At 40.1% G+C, this 21,261-nt stretch overlaps 1 protein-coding gene across 1 annotated transcript; it reads right to left on the bottom strand.

The window, feature by feature from the left end:
• Positions 1-4,478: 4,478 nt before the first annotated feature.
• lgals8b (galectin 8b) lies at positions 4,479-13,328 on the bottom strand (the record flags this gene model as incomplete). The annotated part of the gene is made up of 8 exons (XM_080750704.1): positions 4,479-4,628; positions 5,598-5,763; positions 6,420-6,508; positions 7,709-7,735; positions 8,517-8,636; positions 9,319-9,529; positions 10,145-10,233; positions 13,290-13,328. The coding sequence occupies 8 exons, from the start codon at positions 13,326-13,328 to the stop codon at positions 4,479-4,481; spliced, it is 891 nt and encodes a 296-aa protein (XP_080606830.1).
• Positions 13,329-21,261: the final 7,933 nt, after the last annotated feature.

Here is a 21,261-nt window from a genome sequence, read left to right as displayed (position 1 = left end):
GCGAGGTGCTTTCCTTGAGCGCATTCATGCCATTTGAAGAGCCTGGTTTTCTAAGAAAGGCCCACTGTCCCCGCTCTGTCCAGGAGGATTGAACAAGCTTCCACCCAGGGGTGTCACACCACATTCTGGGCACAAGGATTCACTCATATTTTGTGCTGTAACTATTGAAAAATAGCAGATATACAAGCTCACAGCGCGGTGCCGCGCTGCGATCTTGTAGATCTGCTATTTTTGAAGAATCGTGAACATTTGTGGAAGTCTTCAAATCCTTCTACGTTTTTTTTGAAAAACCTATGTTTCTATGTCAGTGGTGCTCAAATATTTTCATGTGAAGGACCCCCAAAATTTTAGTTAAAAATGTTCGCTTAAAAACGACATATATTGAAAGATTTGCACACATTTTCACGACTTTTCAAAAATAGCAGATCTACAAGCTGTGAGCTTGTATATCTGCTATTTTTCAATAGTATAAAATAATGAAGGCCCCTCCACCTTGGGCCCTAGTAACTCAGTCCCACTCTCACCCCCCTTGTGACGCCCCTGCTTCCACCATAATTCAGGGTACCGCTCCATACTCTGGAACACAGCACCCAGGTAGCTTCTCCAGAGGAACCCCAAATGTCTTTGTTCTACTACCTGTGTACTTTATCATCGTCTTCCTCTGACAGATGGCTACAGTTATGCCATAGACAAGTTGTAGTTGGAAGAGAACAGCATTCCTATATGTGATGTTCAAGTGCTGGTCGCACTTGTTTTCTTCGGAAAATTACTATAAGTGCACAAGATGCATGTTGGCACCTCGACTAGGGATGCGTATCGTTCACCTTTGAATCGATACAATACCTTTTTCGATACCTGGGAATCGATACGATACCCTTTTCGATACCATTTTCGATACTTTTTATTTAAGTTTAACTTCAACACGGAAAGAGTGGTGACTCGCTGCTGCGGTAGAGCAGAGGTGATGATGATGATCACACAGTGTGGCGGAGCGGAGAGTATAGACGTTGGATAATCATCATAATAATTAACATTATAGGCTATTGTCGGCTATTTTCCACAGTAACGAGTGTAGCCTACTAAAGCAGTCATTAAACTCTCCCAAGTAGCCCAACTGTTACAGATGGGACCGGCCAGGGGTGCGTTCCAGAGTATCGAAACGAGGTATCGTTAATTTTTACGCCAACCGATACCCGATAGTATCGACGTCATGCGATCGATACCATTAAAAGTATTGCAGACGATACCCATCCTTAACTTCGACAGAACCTCGACAGAGTCTAGTTGCTTAAGTCATATTTTCAAAGTTTTCAGGGAAGAAGGAATTACAAAATATATTATTTTACACTTGCAAGAGTTAAATATATATAAGGGTCCATTTGTTTACCTAGCAACTCTCCATTTAGCTGGGGACCACCTGGAACCCCCTCAAGGACCACTGGTTGAGAACCACTGATAGGTGACTTAGGCAATCATGAGCAAAAAACTAATTTTGCCCAAGTCATGTTTATCTGCCTCAGCTCAACTCTCCTAAATAACACTGCTGATTCATCCTGCCTTATTGACCAATGTTATGAGCCTATCAGAACGCTTGTTACATTCAAAAAGTTGACTTAACTTAAACTTAAAAAGTAATTTTGAAAATGTTACAAGCGGTTCTGATAGGCTGAGGATATAGGCAATAAGGCACAATGAAGCAGCAGTGTTAGTAGAATTGAGAAGAGATAGGCAGTCATGTTAATTTGGCCAAAAAGAAATAATCTAGACAATTATGCCATGAGGCTAACGGCATATCATCACTCTTTGATTTTGATTTTCTTAGAGACTGTATTGTGCTTTATCATGATGTGGCCATATCTATTTTATTTTGTTGCCAAACTCTTATGTTTCCTGTGGATATATTAATAAAATCACAACTTTTTATTGGATACAGTTGAATCTTTTTCAAACATACAAGTACAGGTAATCCAGCAGTATCGGCAGTGAAAACAAAAAATCATTCATAGAAAGCAAATTTTAGTTGACAGAAATATTGAAACGTTTTACAATAACATTTTTTTTTTTACAATACTGTTTTTTACAAAACCGTAAGAATTCATGTGTCAACGATAAATGAAAATTAGGTTTAATAAACTGTTCATTTCCATATATTTTTGTATGACAGGGAGCCACTAGGGAGGGGATAAAGCGCCACATGTGGCTCTAGAGCCTGAACTATGAAGATAATACTTGCCGCCTTGTCTGTTTAAATGTTATCCTCTTGTGCCATCTTGTGGTGTAACGGAAGAACAACTTCTGAAAGTGCAACATCTGCCATTACATTTTATTTGGATTCCTCTTGTCCATTAAAAGGGAAATCTATCAGATTCTCTATCAAAACCCAAAGACCCAAGAAGAGTAAATGCAATTATGTTTATTGAAAATTACATTATTTATAATACAGTATAGTCTTTGTCATACATATAATTTACGACAAACAGATTGACATTGCGATATACAAGTCTTCAAATTAAATATTAATTGTTATTTATTATACCACAGAGGAGAATGAGAGCTGTACCATTATATAAAAGGAAGGGAAAAAAAGACACACTTAACTGCTATAGTTTGCATAAAATTGCAAAACGTGACATTGTTTCATTGACACACACATTTCACCTGATCCTGTGGTGCACTGTGCTTCAAATTAGGCATTTATATTGTGTTGTGTGAAAACCAGTTGGGCAGTGACTTATTATTACTTAGTAATATATTACTGTAATATTATTAGTTTACCCAGTAACAAGTAGTGTAAGGGATTACTCTGCCAAAACAGTAATATTATATCATATTACTATGTAACTTCCGTTAAACGCAGCACTTCCGCTAGAAATCTTGGAACCAACCGGAAGGCATATTGTGGCCAGGGTGCCTAATACGTGAGTAGTGTGTTTTTTCGATAACTATTTTCATTTATTTTTAATAATTCTTTGGGAAAATGGAAAAAAATATACAATAAGAAATGATTAAAAATAAAATAAAAACGTTATCGCTTGCTCACGTATTAGGAGGGATACGAGTCACAAGAAAGAAATATGTTTTTGATGAATCCATCATGGTTAAAATGGAGCTTGAAGTTATAATCAAATTAAAATCTGTCCAGGGTGTTCATAAAAGCCTGATTAGAAAATAAAATTACCAAATGTTTTGTGAAATATACCTTTAAATTCCCTTTAAAATGTGCAGATACCCTGTATATACTTATACTGTATATTGTTCTGTTTACTGTTGAGTGAGAAAACAATGTTAACATTTAGCTAAACATCTGGGGACCCCCCAAAATAATTTGGGGACCCCTCTGGGGGTCCCGACCCACAGGTTGAGAACCACTTTATTAGACCTTCATAAGGTCATCTTGACTTTTCTGTTTCATTTGAAGACGGAGTGTTTTCTTTTTTAGTTTTTTTACTTTAAGCTTCTATCAAGTTAAAACGTGTTAATGATTGCGATCGTTATATTTTACAAAATAAGCTTTGTGACTTTTTAATACATTAAAAAGTAATATATTAGTTGGTCGCGCGTAAACTTGCTCTAACCCGAGGGCATAGAAGGCCAGCCCTTCAATTCCCATCGTTGCATTTCATATTTGCTGACATTTTGTTGGCATTTGAAATGAAACCAATGCTACAACACATATTCATTTGTACATTTTATGTCTGTTTTCTTTGCACAGTGCACTACAGTATACAGGGCTTTATTATTACAGTAAAAGTGCTCTAGAGACAGTCTTAAGAGATAAACAAAGGCAAACGTTTTGTTTTGTTTCAGCTGTAAACAGTCATGGTTCAAATACAGAGGCTCCCGGCCTATAAAACCAAACATCTTTCTCATTTCCATCTGGGACAGGAGGGATAGCCTAGATCAGGGGTTCCCAAATCTTTTTGGCTCAGGGCACCAGTGTAAATATTCTTTTTCATCCGAGGCACCCCAACATTATATTCATAATTTTCACTCCCAGCACTTTATGGCATATTTTAGCGACTATGTTGCGAGGAAAACCTTGAGATAATAGCCATTTTGGTCAGAACTGACTGAAAATAACTTTGACTTCAAGTGATTAAAAAATGATACTAAATATATTTTTAAGTGTCCAAATAAATTCCAAATATTATCAAATGATCTCGTAGCACCCCATGGCTGCCGTCACGGCACCCACTTTGAAAACCCCTGGCCTAGATGTCAATATCTCAGGTCACCAAAAGGTGCTATGCTAGCTTGAAACCATGGGACTACTTCAAGGCCAGAAACAAACCTGGCATTGGCTGGCAAAGCTGACAATCAAGCTTTTCTTTACTCGTATTCACTGTCTGGGGTCACTATTGCTAGCTTAGCATCGATGGCCAGAGCAAGGACAACGTGCTAGCCTAGCCTATAGCAACCCGTGACCTGCGCTCCATCACCAGAGCCTGTGATTAGCCGCGTCGACGCCGAACCTTCGGTCACCACAGCTTGATGTCACTCAGCTCCACATCTCCCATGACCTCCAGCTGGTCGATGCTGCCGAGGTCCTGGACGCGGTGGCGGAACTCAAACAGGTGGCAGCCGTTCACCGCCAGCTTGAACTGGTGGGGCTGGCAGAGGATGAGCACCTGGCGGAGAGAACATGACCAACCGTTAGCTACAGCGGAGAGAACACGACCAACCGTTAGCTACAGTGGTGGGAAGTTCTTTTGATTGTTTGAATATTTTATTAGTCACAATGAACAACATCACATGTACAGTAGTCACATTTGAGATGCAGCACGGCACAGGTACAGTTAGAACATCCTGCCCAACAGGAACATCCCGAATAAGGCCTTTTACAGTCTTGTTTACGTCGGAAGTCTTTGGCGCTTAATTAACAGACATAGCAACAATAACAGAATAACATTTGTTGCATTTACAAAAAAAGACGGTAACATGTCCTTGGTTCGAACTCCCTTTGGTCCGACCACCTAAACCTAACCTTAACCCTAACCTCAGTAAAACCCTGACCTCAGTAAAACTAATGCTGGTGACTAGCTAACCTGCCGACGCTGGTAAGTAGCTAACCTGCCGACGCTGGTAAGTAGCTAACCTGCCGACGCTGGTAAGTAGCTAACCTGCCGACGCTGGTAAGTAGCTAACCTGCCGACGCTGGTAAGTAGCTAACCTGCCGACGCTGGTAAGTAGCTAACCTGCCGACGCGGAATTCAAATGTACTTGAGTAAATGTTACATATAAGTACTGGCATCAAAATGTACTTAAAGTACCAAAAGTGAAAGTACTCATTATGCAGAATGTTCTTTTTCAAGTTTTCAAATGTATGCAAATCTTTTGAAAATGGCAGATCTACAAGCTCACAATGCGCTTGCAGCAAGAGGCATTGTGAGCTTGTAGATCTGCTATTTTCAGAGCCCAACCCCCAGGCACACCACCTCCACTAGTCCCTCCCTAAAAATGTCTGTTTTTTTATTTGTTGACAAAATTGTCACTATATTTAGTCTAAGTTTTAGTCATCATAGCTTAGTTTTTATTTAGTTGTAGTCACTGGAAAAAAGCTAGTCGACAAACAACCACCAATCGACACTGCGGCCCACCTCAAAGTATTCCCCCGGTGAGAAGGGGAAGAAGGGGAGCTCGCGCTCCTCGCGGCCCCACGCCTCGCTCAGGTAGGAGTTGCGGATGAACGTCCCAGACTTCATGCGGGGGTTGAGCTGCAGAGCGATGTTCCCCGTCCTGCTGGTGCGGAGGTTCACTGTGAAGCTGAACGGAGAACAATGACGTTTAGTTTGGTTTGGTTTACTATAGATTAGTTTAGCTAATGCCTGACATGGCAACCAGACTATAGTACTTGTCCGATTTTCTTCCATCAGTGTTGATTTCGTCGACTAAAACTATGACGAAAAATGTTTGTCGACTGCGTTTTTTCCACTGACGAAAACTAAATAAAATACTACTTAATAAAAACTAAGCTGTGATGACTAAAACTAAGACTAAATATATTGACAATTTCGTCAACAAAATAAAAACTAGACTAAAACGTTAGGGAGGGACTAGTGGAGAAGAGAGTCATTTTATGTTTGGTTGCTCTCGGGTGTTGCGTGCTGAAAATAGGAGATCTACAAGCTCACAACTTGAGCTTGTAGATCTGCTATTTTCAGCACACAACCAAGATGCCACCAAGGCCTGCCAAAATACATTTCAGTTGACTTAAATCAACTGTAGATTTAGTCGACTAAAATTTGACTAAAACTAAACCTTTTCAGGTGACTAAATTATGACTAAAACTAAAAGACATTTTATTCAAAAGACTATGACTAAAACTAAATCAAAATACTTGCTGTCAAAAACAACCCTGTCTTTCATCCAACCCTGTCTTTCATCCATCTTTCCATCTTCAGAGAGCTGTGCTTGGTTACCTGTGAGGGTACATGCTGACCTGGCCCTTGATTGTGATGTGCTGTCCTGGACGCAGGCCTCGCAGCATACTGCCTTTGTAAGGAAGACTCTAGGATGTTAGAGAATAGATATCGTTGTTTAGGGCTTTTATTACATAATCGTCTAATCGCGATTATTGTCACAAGAAGTCTTGTGAAATAAAATGTCGTCAACCAATCAAGGACAATGATACACGAAAGAAGAAGAAGATAATCGCCATAATTGTTTACATGTTGAAAAATGTTCATATTTTCAAAATATCCGTCTTCAAATTTAACATTTTCAAAAATAGTGGAAATAGCAGATCAACAAGCTCACAACGCGTTGTGTCGCATCATTGTTGTGAGCTTGTAGATCGGCTAGTTCATTTTCAAGTATAAAGTTCTTTTTCAATTATAAAGTATATATGTAAGTCATTTCTTTGTATATTTAGGTTATGTGTCATATCTGCCATGTGCAACTTCAAAACCTACAAGCCAAACAGAAATGTAATCGTTAACGACAGAAACACATTTAAATCGTTAATCGCAATTATTTGAGGGACAATTAATCGTCATGTAAAATGTCACAATCGTGACAGCCCTATCGTTGTTGTCGGGCAGAAACCTCTTATCTCGATATCGATAACTTTTTTTCCCCCTATTAAATCAACACCCTACTTGATCATACTACGTCGTCACACAAAAGCATGAAGAGTAGTCGATCCGATTACAGATCTGATTACTTTTGCTATTTTGGAATTTGAATCGTGAAAAAAATAACGAGGTCTGCACCCTGACAGAGACAATAGTTAATACACAACATGTTATGATAGCAGAGGCACTTTCCTCTGCCATGGGAGGTTAAAAGCTAATTGACGCTAGATCTCGCCATGATGTAACTCCAAATATTGGTGACACACAGTATTCCGTATTATTCAGCATTCAGTAGTTGCTACGTTGATTAGAAATGCATTCCTCATTGACTTACATTACACACACACAAACAGATCTCAAAGTCACTCCTTTAGTACATAAACTAATGCAAATAAAGCAAATTCTGTCAAGTCAATTTCATATAGATTTTTCCTCTCTATTTAGAATGTGTTTGCGCCAAAGAATGCGACTTTGAGAGCTGTTTAAGTCAACTTTTTAGATTGTCAATTTCTAAATTGAACTATTGTGTAACACACAACACAAACCTCTACCAAAGTGTCAGATATGTTTGTGTGTTCAACCACACAAGATAATAATGTACAAATTGTTTAGATGACGTAAAAGGAATAACTCACCATGTCACCTGATTCCGAATATATTGCCTACAGATCAATGGGGAGGGAAAGAAACTCAAAGTTAGAAAGTAATAAATATGGAATTATATAAAAACAAAGCCAGCAGTGGTGTAAAAAGTACTAAATTGTTTTACTTTAGTTAAAGTATCAATACTGCAATATAGAAATACTTTGTTACAAGTAACTGTCCGGGATTCCAAATTAAGTGTATTGGCATCACAATAGCTGATCTACAAGCTCACACTGTGTCGCATTAAGGCGCAGTGTGAGCTTGTAGATCAGCTATTTTCAAATGGACAAAATGTATAAAGGGTTGAAGTTGTTTTGTAATAATGATAAAAATCTACAAAGTAAATAGTAACTAAGGTTTTCAAATGTAGTGGAGTAAAAGTAAAATATTTGGATCCAAGGTGTAGTGGAGTAGAAGTAATATAAAAAATTGGAAATAACTCAATACTGTACTTAAAGGAGCTATAGTCAACTTTTTCTTGAAATATGGATTTTAAAATAAAAATAATGTTTCGAAAAGATTTTATAAAAAATTAAGCTTCATATGTGTGTTTCTATTCAAAAAATGACCACAAAAAGCGTAAAATATTGATAAAATAATAATTTTGGCCATTGTCAGACCAACACTTTGTTTACATTCTAGTCTATAGACTAGGATGTAAACAAAGTGTCGGCCCTACAATGAAAAAGTTGACTATAGCTCCTTTAAGTACAGGTGAAGGCGAGTTTACTTAAGTAAATGAACACCACTGAAAGCCAGTAAAAAAAAAAAAAAAAAAAAAATGAAAGAAAGCCTTACTGAGTTTGGGATGTAGCCAACAGCGTGAACCACGACTTTCCCAGAAATAGAAAACGTGTTGACTCTTTCCAACGGGACTCTGTGCTTGTATTCCAACAGGTGAGTGCCGTTCACTGCCACCTAGTGGGGAAGACAATGACTTCCATGTTACTAAGCGAATTACTTTTTTCACTTCGTAAAAATATGTTTTACACACTTTTCAAGGTGTAAAACAAAGTAGATTCAAGGTGACGTCCAGCGTGAGCCGGCAGCTGGTTTTCTTTCCCTAGGAGGATAAAGGGATAACCACGCCCCAAGCGCTTGTTTTCAGTGTAGATGACGGGGGCGTGCCGTCTCAGGCTTCCCACAGACAGTCAGGCACTAAGTTGAGTGAGAGTTGTGTGGGGGAGGCGGGGGGCAGAGACAGCGCAATGCATTCCGGATGGAAGTCTAGTGGTTTGAAGTTTAGTGAGAGTCCTGTGGTTGCACAGAGCACCATCCCACAAGCACACAACACGCACTAGACTTCAAACCACTAGACTTCCATCCGGAATGCATTGTGCTGTCTCTGCCCCCCGCCTCCCCCACACAACTCTCACACAACTTAGTGCGTTCCAGTGTGAGTGCAGCCTCAGGTGACCTTGAGCAATGGGAGACACCGCCAAGCGAGCGGTGGTGAGCTAGATAAATCTCATCAAATGGTGGTCCGTGTACCTTGATATGAAAAAGGTTGAATGCCACAGCTCTACACAGTAGAACGATTGTAAAGCTACTTCAAAACCCCCTTTTTTTTTTTTATCTCCAACAGGACGGGTGTGCTAACCTTGAAGACGTCTCGGTGCACCAGGATGATGGTCTCGAAGGGCGCTCCCCGTTTGTAGGGCAGCTGGTGGAGTGTCTCCTCGCCGCCCCAGCTCCCAGCCTGCAGCGAGTTGCACACCACGCAGGGCGAGGCCGCGAAGCGCGGGTTGAAGTGCAGGGCGATGTCGGAGCGAGGCTTCGTGCTGCAGCCGCTCGACAGGTCTATTTGGAACCTGCAGGGGGAGACAAAGTTTCACCCATTTGGAAAACGGTGTAAATAATACAGAAGGAATTCTATTGAAAATAAGGGGTTAACCTCAAACAAAACTCTTTTAACTTTTTTTCGTTTCATAAATATGTTAGTAATATATCATTTCACTCTGTACTGTACTTGGTCTGGGTAGCGTTTCGCTGTTACTACATCTTTTCGACACCCAAACTCAACCCTTACTCTAACCCTAACCTCCGTTGGTTGAGTTGCTAACCCTCCCGACGCTTCGTTGTCGAAATGATGACACATAGTATTAGCGAGATTTCACCCTTGGTCTGCTCTTTTTTACCTCTACACCAAACCTATTTGCCGATCTACAATCTCTCAATGTCTCGCAGCGCGAGGCATTGTGAGCTTGTAGATCTGCTATTTTTGGCTAAAGTTCTCCTCAGAATAGGGATGCGAGGGTTCAAGTTGTTCATTTAAAAGAATGATCCGATCACAAAGATTTGGCGGCCCCCATGTCTGAGATTTGATGAGATTTAGTCTCTCCCTCCCATTGTGCTGTCTCTGCCCCCCGCCTCCCCCACACAACTCTCACACAACTTAGTGCCTGTCTGTCTGTGGGAAGCCTTACCTGTCCGCGTCAGGGAGAACGGTGCCCTGAATGATGATGATCTCTCCAGGCTCCAATCCTCCTGGAATGCCTCCAGTGTATGGAACCACCTGAGAGGACACATTTATTGTCCATTATTATTATGATTATTATTTATTATTATTATTATTATTATTAATAACTAGTCGGCGACCTGGCCAACTTGGGAACGATGTAAATAGGGAATGAATGCCCCGCCCTTTAATGCAAACCCCCTTATACCTGTTGTCATAGGATCCGTTTTGACCATCTGTTTGCGTGTGTCCATTTATGCCCATATATGGAGATATCTGTCTGTCTACGTCCATTTTATGCCCATATATGGAGATCTCTTTAGGACCCGTTTTGACCATCTGTTTGCCTGTGTCCATTTATGCCCATATATGGAGTTATCTGTCTCTAAGCGTCCATTTTATGCCCATTTATGGAGATCTCTGTAGGACCTGTATTGACCATCTGTTTGCCTGTGTCCATTTATGCTCATATATGGAGATATCTGTCGGTCTGCATCCATTTTATGCCCATATATGGAAATCTCTGTATCTGTTTGTCTGTGTCCCTTTATTCCCATTATGGAGATCTCTGTATCTGTCTGTGCCTCCGACTGTGTTGCAGACACAGTGCCGGTTCCCCCTTTAATGCAAACCCCATTATACCTGTTGTCATATATGGACACAGGCCATATTGCCTGTGTCCATTTAAGCCCATATATGAACATCAGAACACGTCATACTGATGACATTCAATACGTAACCATGGCATTTTGTGCTGACTCATGTATGTGATGTCAGAGCCTTTTATGAAGTGATGTCACAATGAGTCAGCGCAGGCACTGCACTCCGCGCCGCGGCGAGGAACGCGCGTGCCGAATCTGAAGCCGGTGGGACGAACGGTTCTCGAGATACGCGGATTACATACAGACAGAGATTTGTCGCATTTATAGATAGATAATGATAATAATAATATTTTAGATATATAATTTTTCTATCTCACTCCCTCTGCCAACCTGGGGAGGGCCATTCAAACTGATCTCAGGCTTCCTTCTATGTCTAAGGAGTCCAAGACGCTTCTTATCACCTGATGTGGGAGTTTCCCCGGTCGGACGTAACGTGTGGATGGAACACGTTACTCCAACCAGTTCCTTTCCCCTCCATCAGGCACCCCGGCTGGCCAGGGGGAGGCAGTATAGAGACCAGGATTACTGCATGTTTTTTGTGAGGGTACCTAGTACTACCTACCGTAGGGGACAAGGGGAGAACATTTAAACTACATACAGAAAGGCCCTTTAACCAACCCCACCTAGGGTGTGGGCACTGATGACGCGGAGGAGGGAACACGCCCCCAGCGCCCAAGTGTGAATCGACCCCGGGACCTTCTAGCTGTGAGGCGACAGCACTACCAACTGTACCACCATATAAAAAATGTTGATCAATGAAAGAAATATATACTGCATAGATTACAATTTCAGCCATTAAACTATATAGGCCTACATCCTTGGTGACTATATGTTTTTAAGGTACTTTTACTTATACTGGAGTATTTTCAATACTTTTACTTCTAGGCTACTATACATCTCAGAGGCAACTATTGTAGCCTACTTTTTACTCCACTAATGGTTTGAAAACTTTTGCTACTTTGTAGTATTTGATTAATATTAAAAAGCACACCAACCACTTAGATAATGGCCATTTGAAAATAGCTGATCTACACACTCACAGTCACAATGCATCGCGATGCAACGGATTGCTGGCTTTTTACAGATCAGGCTATTTTCAAAATGTAACCCCTAGAGGGTAGTAGAGGACAGGGTGACGTACAAGTTGACGTCTTGAGTGAGGCCTATATTTAAGCGCATTCTGAACAGGCACAGCACAGGACAGTACTGTGGGTCCTCGACACTGCAGGTAGCGTGTCGAGTGAGGGAGAGTTTGAAACTGTCTGTCTGTACTGGTAAGCCTGTCTTATTTGTAGTTTATCCTCGCTTTGACTGTTTTATGTTTGTTTCTATGGTTTACAATGACAATGTTTTATATTACCAGGTCAGTACCTCGATGCCAGTATATGGTCATGGATGTTGGTCGTGTCCATTGACTTGACTTGAATTGTTTGGGGTGGAGCCCACCCGCTCCTTAATGGGTAGACTTTGAACTTGAAGAAATGTGAGTAGTATTCTAATATGAACGTGAAAAGGAAATGGGTTGACACATTCTGTAATTATGAGCTTTGTGTAACTGTGCCTAACATATCACTGTCTTTGTTCAGCTGCAGGTGGTGAACTGTTTAGTGTGCTGGCCTGAGGTGTTCATGTTGGCCTGGGTTTATAAACAAGAAGCCTTGGTAAATAAACATTATGGGCTATCTTTTGTTTTGATACAATGCATTGGTTGCAGTACCTGTACCCATGACATGACTTATTTTGTATTTTTGATTGGGCTGGGTTATATACTGTTGGGATGATATTGTTCTAGATAATACTGTACATGCTTTTGAACTAATAGTTTCTTGTCATTATTGCGCTGTAGGTCTTGGAACAAGCGGCACCTACCGTTGTTCCTTTCCCCTCCTTATTAGTTTTGATCATTGTTAGCCATTCTCCCCATGTGACATTGAGATCTCAGAAATAACACTTTTTAATAACTTAAGATTTTTTCTGATTACTTCTTTTCTAAATAAAATAATTGTTATACTTGTACCAAGCCTTGGAGTTGTTATATTTCTAGCGGGTCACATATACATGTTTAACTTGTGAAATGCAACATTCTGCACAATGAGTAATTTTACTTTTTTGTACTTGCACAAGTAGATGTTGAATATGGCACTTCTACTCGTAAAAGAGTACAGTAATTTGTTCCTTTATTTACCATAGGCCTATACTATCATGATCAATGGAATAAACACATGCTTAATATATCATCATAAACGCTAGTATGAATTGTCTCATGATGTAGCCTATTCCATATCGCATCATTTAGAAGGCTAAAGGCTGCGTTTTTTTTGCTGGAATATTAGACCATGTCAGGCACGCCACACTGCCACACAAGCTGCATCTGTGATTAATACCATGAAGCAGATATAAACGCTGAACTTGAAGATCGAAGGATGAAAACAGCTGCTAAATGATTCTTACCGGGTTCAGGACCGTGTGTCTTGCGTTGGCCACAGACATCATGATACGGGCCTGCCTGTTGTGCACAATAAAACGCTCCTGTAAACACAACAACGCCTTCGGGCCCAATCACTAGCCTATATGATGATGAATGTTATGTCTATTATAAACTAAAAAGGGTTCTATTTGATTCCTCCTCTATCCGCTATTGTTGGACTCTGATTGCGGAGCATCTTCTCTCCATCGGCCCTCTGCCTCTCTCTGCTGCGTTGATGTCTGTCACACAGGCAAGCAACGTCCCCGTCTGATAGGTGAAACGGGCGACATCTAGCGGTGGTTGCCCAAAACAGCAGCAGTGGTTTGAAGTGATTTGGACCTCGGAAGTGCATTCGGAAACGATGTGTATCCAAAATGGGTTAGGGTACCAAGAGGTTACTGCCAAGAGTACAAGTCTGCGTAGTATGCAGAATGCCCATTTCACAACCTTCACAAAAATATATAAAAATTAGCGAAATATATATAGAGCTGAAGTGGTTAATGTATTATGTATTGTAGACCTAATAATAATCAAAATCTACAATGTAACCAGGGCTGCCAACATATTGGACAGTCAGAATCCAGGAGATTACAATTTCAGCAATTATATGCAAAAAGTAGTCGTACAGAAATGGATTTGATGATTGTATTACCATTAATTAACATCCTTTATTTAAGTGAATATCTCTGCATAATTGCATGACGTGACATGTAGACTACATAACTAATAGGTGGTCTAATAATTACATAACCGGGGTTGCCAACGTAGGACTGTCAGAATCCAGGAGATTTCTATTTTTTGTAAATAATGATCTACATATTATTTATTATATATGCCACAGCCTCTTTGACCTGGCCTGTAGGGCCTGTGGTGTCCATATATGGTGTTCTCCCTGTATGTGTGCTTCTCCCACAGAGCCTATGGGTGTCGGCCAATGAGCTTGATGATTAGGTGCATTGGGAGCACCTGGCCAGTACTCCCTGGAGCCCTACATAAGACTGGCTTGTCACCCAGTCTCTCTCTCCCTGTCCAGACGACAGCACCTCTTGTGTTTGGTTTCCCTTTATGTTTGAGTTTGCACACTCTATAACACCCCACCCACACTACACCTACCACACATCCATGCATTGCTGACACTACTGATTACTGAGTTACCTACCACAGCTCAAACTCTTGAAAGTATTATGTAGCTGTCCTAGCAATGGGGGGCTAGATGATTAATTTTATTTTATTGTTGGTTTAGCTGGTTATGTTTAAATGGTGAATCTATTTCTATTTGGGTGACATTTTGTGGTTTGGGTGACAATTTTGTATTTGTAATATGGTGCCACTTGTTGCCCAGGTAGGCCTAGTGTCATGCAAGGCTTGGGCAGAGGTCACATGACACCAATTTGCAGCACTAGACCCTTTAATAGAGGCCACCTGCTGAGCTAATCAGAAGACAAGATGGTGAGAACAGACACTGGTCTGTAGAGAGGAGCTCTCTGTCTCTCTGTGTGAGAGATTTCTCTTAAATATAAAAGATTAAGACAGAGCCCAGGGGATTCTACATATAAGATGAGAAGATAAGGTTGTTAACTACTCCTAAATATTTGGTTCAGATGGCGCACACGGTAAACATCTTTATTGTTGTTATTGCACTTTTCATTGTTTGTACTTGTACAGTGTGTTATTGTTTTTGCAACATTGCATTGTCTTATTGTTTAATGGTTGTTGCATTGTTTTGTTTCATTATTGCTAAAATGTATTTGCATGTCATTTTACAGTTTTGGTGTCTCATATGGTGTCTCAACGAGAATAAAAGCTTTGTGAGCATCAGTTGGAGCGTAGTCCATTTCTGAACCAGAAGAATTTGGGTGCAGTTACATATTACTTAAACATTTTGGTAATAAATTATTGTTACATTTAAAACTACTACCATGTGTCCTCTTCAATTTGTCATGGCCCCACAGGCTGGCTTGTGACACAGACATATTTAATTATTAATTATATATTTAATAATTCAGCAGTATTTAATTGAGAAACTAGTTAAACTTTAAAGTTTCTAAATGTTTTTTAATGGTGCGATGATACTTGTATTATGCCTATTGTAGCACTTTGAGATAGTCACAAATGTAAAGTGCATTATAAATATAAATATTGTTAGCCTTTTTTAATGTAATTGTCTAGAGTGAGAGGCAAAACAAGAAAAACTTTTGGCTGAAACTGCTATAGTTTTGATAATCTGAAACTAAGAAATCCATATATGACAAAAAGGGTTTGAATTTTAATGACATTACTTGGGCTAAAATGAAACATCTCTGTTTGCTTTAAAGTGCTTTCAAGTGTAAATGCAAGTGCAGACTCAGTAAAAGTACAAATGCTCAAACAGATGGTTTTAAACAATAACCTGGAATAGAACTCAGTTGTGTCAAAATGAACCCTGATCACCAGGGGGTGATCTAGTAGATTCAGTCATTCTATCAGGGGTAGCATTCTATCAGGGGTAGAGGTGTTTGAAGTGGATTTTCATCTTTTGACCTGTCATCTCTCCTTTCAACTTTAAATATAACCTCCAAAATTGTATTAGTGTGAAAGGCTTGGTGGTGCATGAGTAAAGCAGATGCCTCATAACCTGGAGGTTGAGGGTTTGAATCTTGGTCAGGGAATGTCTTGATTTTTCTTTTTTTTAGGCGATGAGGGCGGAGACAGCCCAGCTCCCTCCCCACGCCCTCTTTTAGCCCTGGCGGAAGAGGGAGGAGTCTGGAGGTGACCCACCTTCAGGGGGAGGAGTTTTAGAAATTAACATATTAAGTAAAGCAATTATTTTTTCAAATTTTTGAGAGATTTTTCCTTATGATGGTAATTTTCCCATTGTCAGTTAGATTGGTTTTATGGAGATTTTTGAGTTTCATTGCACTTTTGGTTTGATTTATTAGCTATTTAAGTTTTTTAGTGGCTTGAGTTTTTGGAGTTTTGTTTGGGGTTTGAACCTGCAACCTTTGGTGTATGAACCTTGTATTCAACCTTTGTGCCACGCTGGCATGGATATTACGTCGGCGGATGTTATACTTATACCAAACTTTTAGAATTTAGATGGACAGCGAAAACAAGTTGTTTAGTGGATTAAGTTTTTTTTAGTTTTGAAGGGGTTTGAACCTGCAACCTTTGGTTTATCAATCTTGGATTTAACCTGTGTGCCACACTGGCATGGACATTGTCTTGGTGAATGTTATACTTATACCCAACTTTTAGAATTTAGTTGGACAGCGAAAACAAGTTGTTTAAGTTTGTTATAGTTTTGTTTGGGGTTTGAGCCTGCAACCTTTGGTTAATGAACCTTGGATTTAACCTTTGTGCCACGCTGGCATGGATATTACATTGGCGGATGTTATACTTATACCAAACTTTTAGAATTTAGATGGACAGCGAAAACAAGTTGTTTAGTGGTTTAATTTTTTTTAGTTTTGTTTGGGATTTGAACCTGCAACCTTTGGTTTATGAATCTTGGATTTAACCTTTGTGCCACACTGACATGGACATTGTATTGGCGAATGTTATGCTTATACCCAACTTTTAGAATTTAGATGGACAGCGAAAACAAGTTGTTTAGTGGTTTAAGTTTTTTTTGGTTTTGTTTGGGGTTTGAACCTGCAACCTTTGGTTTATGAATCTTGGATTTAACCTTTGTGAAACACTGGCATGAACATTGTATTGGCGAATGTTATAATTATACCCAACTTTTAGAATTTAGATGGACAGCAAAAACAAGTTGTTTAACTCTTTTATAGTTTTGTTTGGGGTTTGAGTCTGCAACCTTTAGATTATGAACTTTGGATTTGACCTTTGTGCCACGCTGGCATGGATATTGAGGCATTTGTGTTATTTTATTTTAGTTTATATATTAGTGATCCTGCCCATTACTAGTTTTAGTGTATTGTTTCACTTTGCACTTTTGGGTTGGTTTATTTGTTTTTAATATTATTTTGGTTTTAGTTTTGTTTGAGGTTTGAACTTAGGACCTTTGACTTAATAGACCTTGGTTTAACCATTGAGCCACAATGGCATGGATGCTACCAGGGCAAACGTAATACTTAACCCAACTTTTAGAATTTAGATAGACAGCGAAAATTCCCATCGGGGAATTGAACTCCTCACTCTTAGTTTGTTAGATCTGTGTTCGTCTCTTGAGCCACACTGGCATGGATGATGCAATGGCAAACGTAATAGTTAACCCAACTTTTAGAATTTAGATGGACAGCGAAAATATCCTGTGGGGAATTGAATTACTCACCCTTGGTTTATTAGACATGTGCTCATCTCTTGAGCCATACTGGCATGGATGATACAAGGATGACTGAAGGTTTGCACCCTGTCTAACTGAAATGCACACTTTTGAGTGTGCGTACGCTCCATATATTTACCAGCAGAATATCTTCTAAAGCAGCACAGAAAGCAACTGGAGATAAGCTTGCTGTGCTGGCATAGCGGACTAGCAGTGCGGCTTGTGATATGGAATTACCTTCAATGAGTGTAGGTTCAAATCTGACATTGGTCAGGTATTATATAGAAGTACAAATTACTATCACTAGATTATATAGCCTACTATTATCCTACTAGCTCCAAAAATGTAAAATACTCCAGTGAAGTAGAAGTATCAATAGGAAAAACTCTTTTACAAGTAAAAAAAAATATTCCAGAATTCAATATGTACTTGAGTAAAAGTACAAAAGTATTGGAATAATTAGTAGGCCTACCAGAACTAATGTTTGAAAATAGAGCATCTACAAGCTGAGAAAAAAGAAAATACTCTGGTAAAGTAAAAGTAGGCTACCTCAAAATTGTACTTAAGTACAGCACTTGAGTAAATAGAGATACTTTACAGGTGTTTCCCCCCCCAATTTCACAGTTTGACGTCGGCTCACGTTACCTCCAGTTTGGCTTGACTCCAGTCGCGGGGGTAAAGTGAGCCGACGGACAAACTATGAAAGTGGGGGGGTTTTGCCACCTCAGAAAATTTGCGCAAATTACCGTAAATTACCGTATAGGAGCTCGCGGGGGCTGTGACGGGAGTAGGGAAAGGGGTTCTGCCTGTGCCCCCCCCCCCATGAATATTTTGAGTTAGTTTAATCAACACATTATGGAGAATTACGCACGGCATGCAGGCAGATTTGCTGCCTTTTAAACGGTTAATAAAGTAGGGTGACCAGACGTCCCGTTTTAACCGGGACAGTCCCGTTTTCAAGCTACGTGTCCCGGTGTCCCGACACATATCTCTAAAACACTAATATGTCCCGGTTTTCAACATTCACTACAAAATGGTCCCGGTTTTCGCCAGAATTAAAATAACTAGCTCTTACCCGTTCAAAGGGTAACAGGTAGACTCGCCGAAATGAAGGTCGCCGGAAAACGTGGAAGAGTCGCCGAGGAAGGCTCACCAATTTCGGTGGAATTCTCGCCTGCCGGATTTGGAATTCTCGCCGACAGCTTTTACATGTCGCCGACATTGTCGCCGACGTTTTTGGAATAGTCGCCTATATTTTTACCATTATAGACAACAAAGGTATAAGGTATAAAGGGAGTGAGTGAGTGAGTGAGTGAGTGAGTGAGTGAGTGAGTGAGTGAGTGGGGTATTCAAGTGAGTGTAGGCTACCCTACCCATATATTTATAAACCATGAGTGAGTGGGGTATTCAAGTGAGTGTTCATAATGTCACCCATTCACACGTTACATAAGCTTATAACTGTAGCTGTACCTGTCTTCTGTTAAACATCCAGGCCCCTCAACGTGTTGCTTTAAACACATCAGAGACGCAGCAGCAGCCAGCCAGCTTTGTACTAATCAGTAGCTTTATCGTCTCAGCATCCCATCACAAGGGAGTGAAGTAGGCTATAGTTTTATATCTATCAATGTGAAGCCAATCAAAGCTCAGAGCTTTGAGAATGGAAATGTCAGTTTTGGGACAGGAGTCTGGAGAGCTGGTAGATCAGCCAACGTTTAAATATTTAGATTTAATAGGAACACTACTATATAGGCTACAGTCATTGGTCATGGAAGTGGGGCTTTGCAATGAATGAGGTGACGTTTTATTTTTTTAAATCGCTTCATAATTGACCGAGCCATGTTCGAATGAAACTGGTGTCTTACTCTTACTTTGCTTAATCCTAAGCGCATATGGACAAAGCAGCAAAGTGGCATTTGACATCATATTGAAATGTGCACAGTCAAGTATCTGTTTCACCAAACAGAAAGATTAATAGCCCACTTTGAAATTCAAAGTAGGCCTAGGCTAAATACAAAGTGCATTTTGTATGGACATTCAACAATCATAGGCCTATTAAGAAAACAATCCCAGGCCAGTATGAAATAGTATTAAATGAGAATAGGCCAGATTTTTTTTCTTTCTTTTTTCTAAGATTCGATTAAATCAATGCATTCTGAGAGAGTCTCAGAATGCTTGTCACTGCATGTCACTGGTATCAAATAGAAATAATGTACTAAATGCCACAACTTAGACCTGACATTATAGAGTAGGATATCACATGAATCTTATAGCTTTGCGTCAAGAGTTAGGGATTAGGGGAACGTTTGGAGTTCACATCATCACACTAATTGTAATATTAGGCCTACATCCCAGCCAATTATTGTAGGCTATTACAATAGGCCTATAGGCAATTTGTGCGCTGTCTGATATGACGGTAAAAAACGATTCAAACTCAGCCTGCACAGTAAACTAAACAGACGTGGCTACCCTTTTAATTGATTGACTGATCATTTACAGCTGATGGCTTTGATTACTTCTACATGGCCCCGTATAGAGAAATCTCTCTGTCCATATGGCAATGGCAAAACGCAATTAAATGGGCTGGCATTACGCACGACGCGTAATGCGTGCCATGTCTCTCCATTAGTGTTCCATACATCATTGTTGCATCAATTGCTATAATATAACATTCCAATTAATAAGTAAAATGTATAAGCTAGTCATATCTGTCAAATATTGTTTTAGTTCACTAATAAAAAGCTAGTATGAAAGCAACTTAAGGTTATGCGGACACACCCGTTGTCTTAAAATCTTTTGCAAGAAATATAGCCACCCCGACTGCAATAACATTCCATTATGGTCAGTATGCAGGCTGTTGTCTGTCAAATTATCTTTTATTTCAAGACAAAAGCTAGACTATAGCTAGGCCTATAGTACAATGGGTCCAGTGTGTAGGCTATATGCCTCCTCTGTGCATCAGTTCACCGATCGACCGCGTGATTATGTAGGCCTATTATTATTTTCAGTCAAGCAAACACATCACAAGAAATTCCATAAATAAAAAAATATAATTATGAAGTAGTGAAAATAGCCGATCTACAAGCTCACAGTCACAGCATCATGCGTTTTGAGCATTCCATTTTAATTAAAAAGATCTTCTGTGAAATGTCATTTACTTCTGTTGTATCAGCTATCATGAGTGTTTTGGGGGAATCACAAATAAAATAAACTCGTCCCTTGGTTGAAACATCAACAGAAATGTAGGCCTAATTATATCAAACTATATCCACAAAGTTTTATTTTACTGTCTGACAGCATCATGTTGCGAGCCGCGACTCAGCACATAGTGGCACGTGCACACATTAGACATCAAAGGGGGCTTGAGCCCCTGCCCTTTTATCCACTGGTAAAAAGTGCCCTCCGGCCGCACATTGGCACTCGCCATTATTGCTCTCCAGTCTAGACCATGAATGCGTTTGTTTTACTATGGTGAAAGAAATGCAAACGCCCTTTTCCGTGCCATATAGGCCTACCTGAATGCAGCTCCTGAACTTGAATGCAAGTATGTTGAAAGAATTGACCTCTTTTAGAAGTGTCAGCCCCTGCCTCTCTAACATTCTCTGCACGTCCCTGGCACACACTGACAGCTGCACGGAGTGCACGCACACTGTTTTCCTTGTGTCGTCTTGGTCGGAGGCGCGAGCATAGGCTTG

Source organism: Nannobrachium achirus (genome assembly GCF_963921795.1).
Source record: "Nannobrachium achirus genome assembly, chromosome: 20".
NCBI classification, from domain to species: Eukaryota; Metazoa; Chordata; class Actinopteri; order Myctophiformes; family Myctophidae; genus Nannobrachium; species Nannobrachium achirus.
This window is presented reverse-complemented; position numbering and strand designations above follow the sequence as displayed.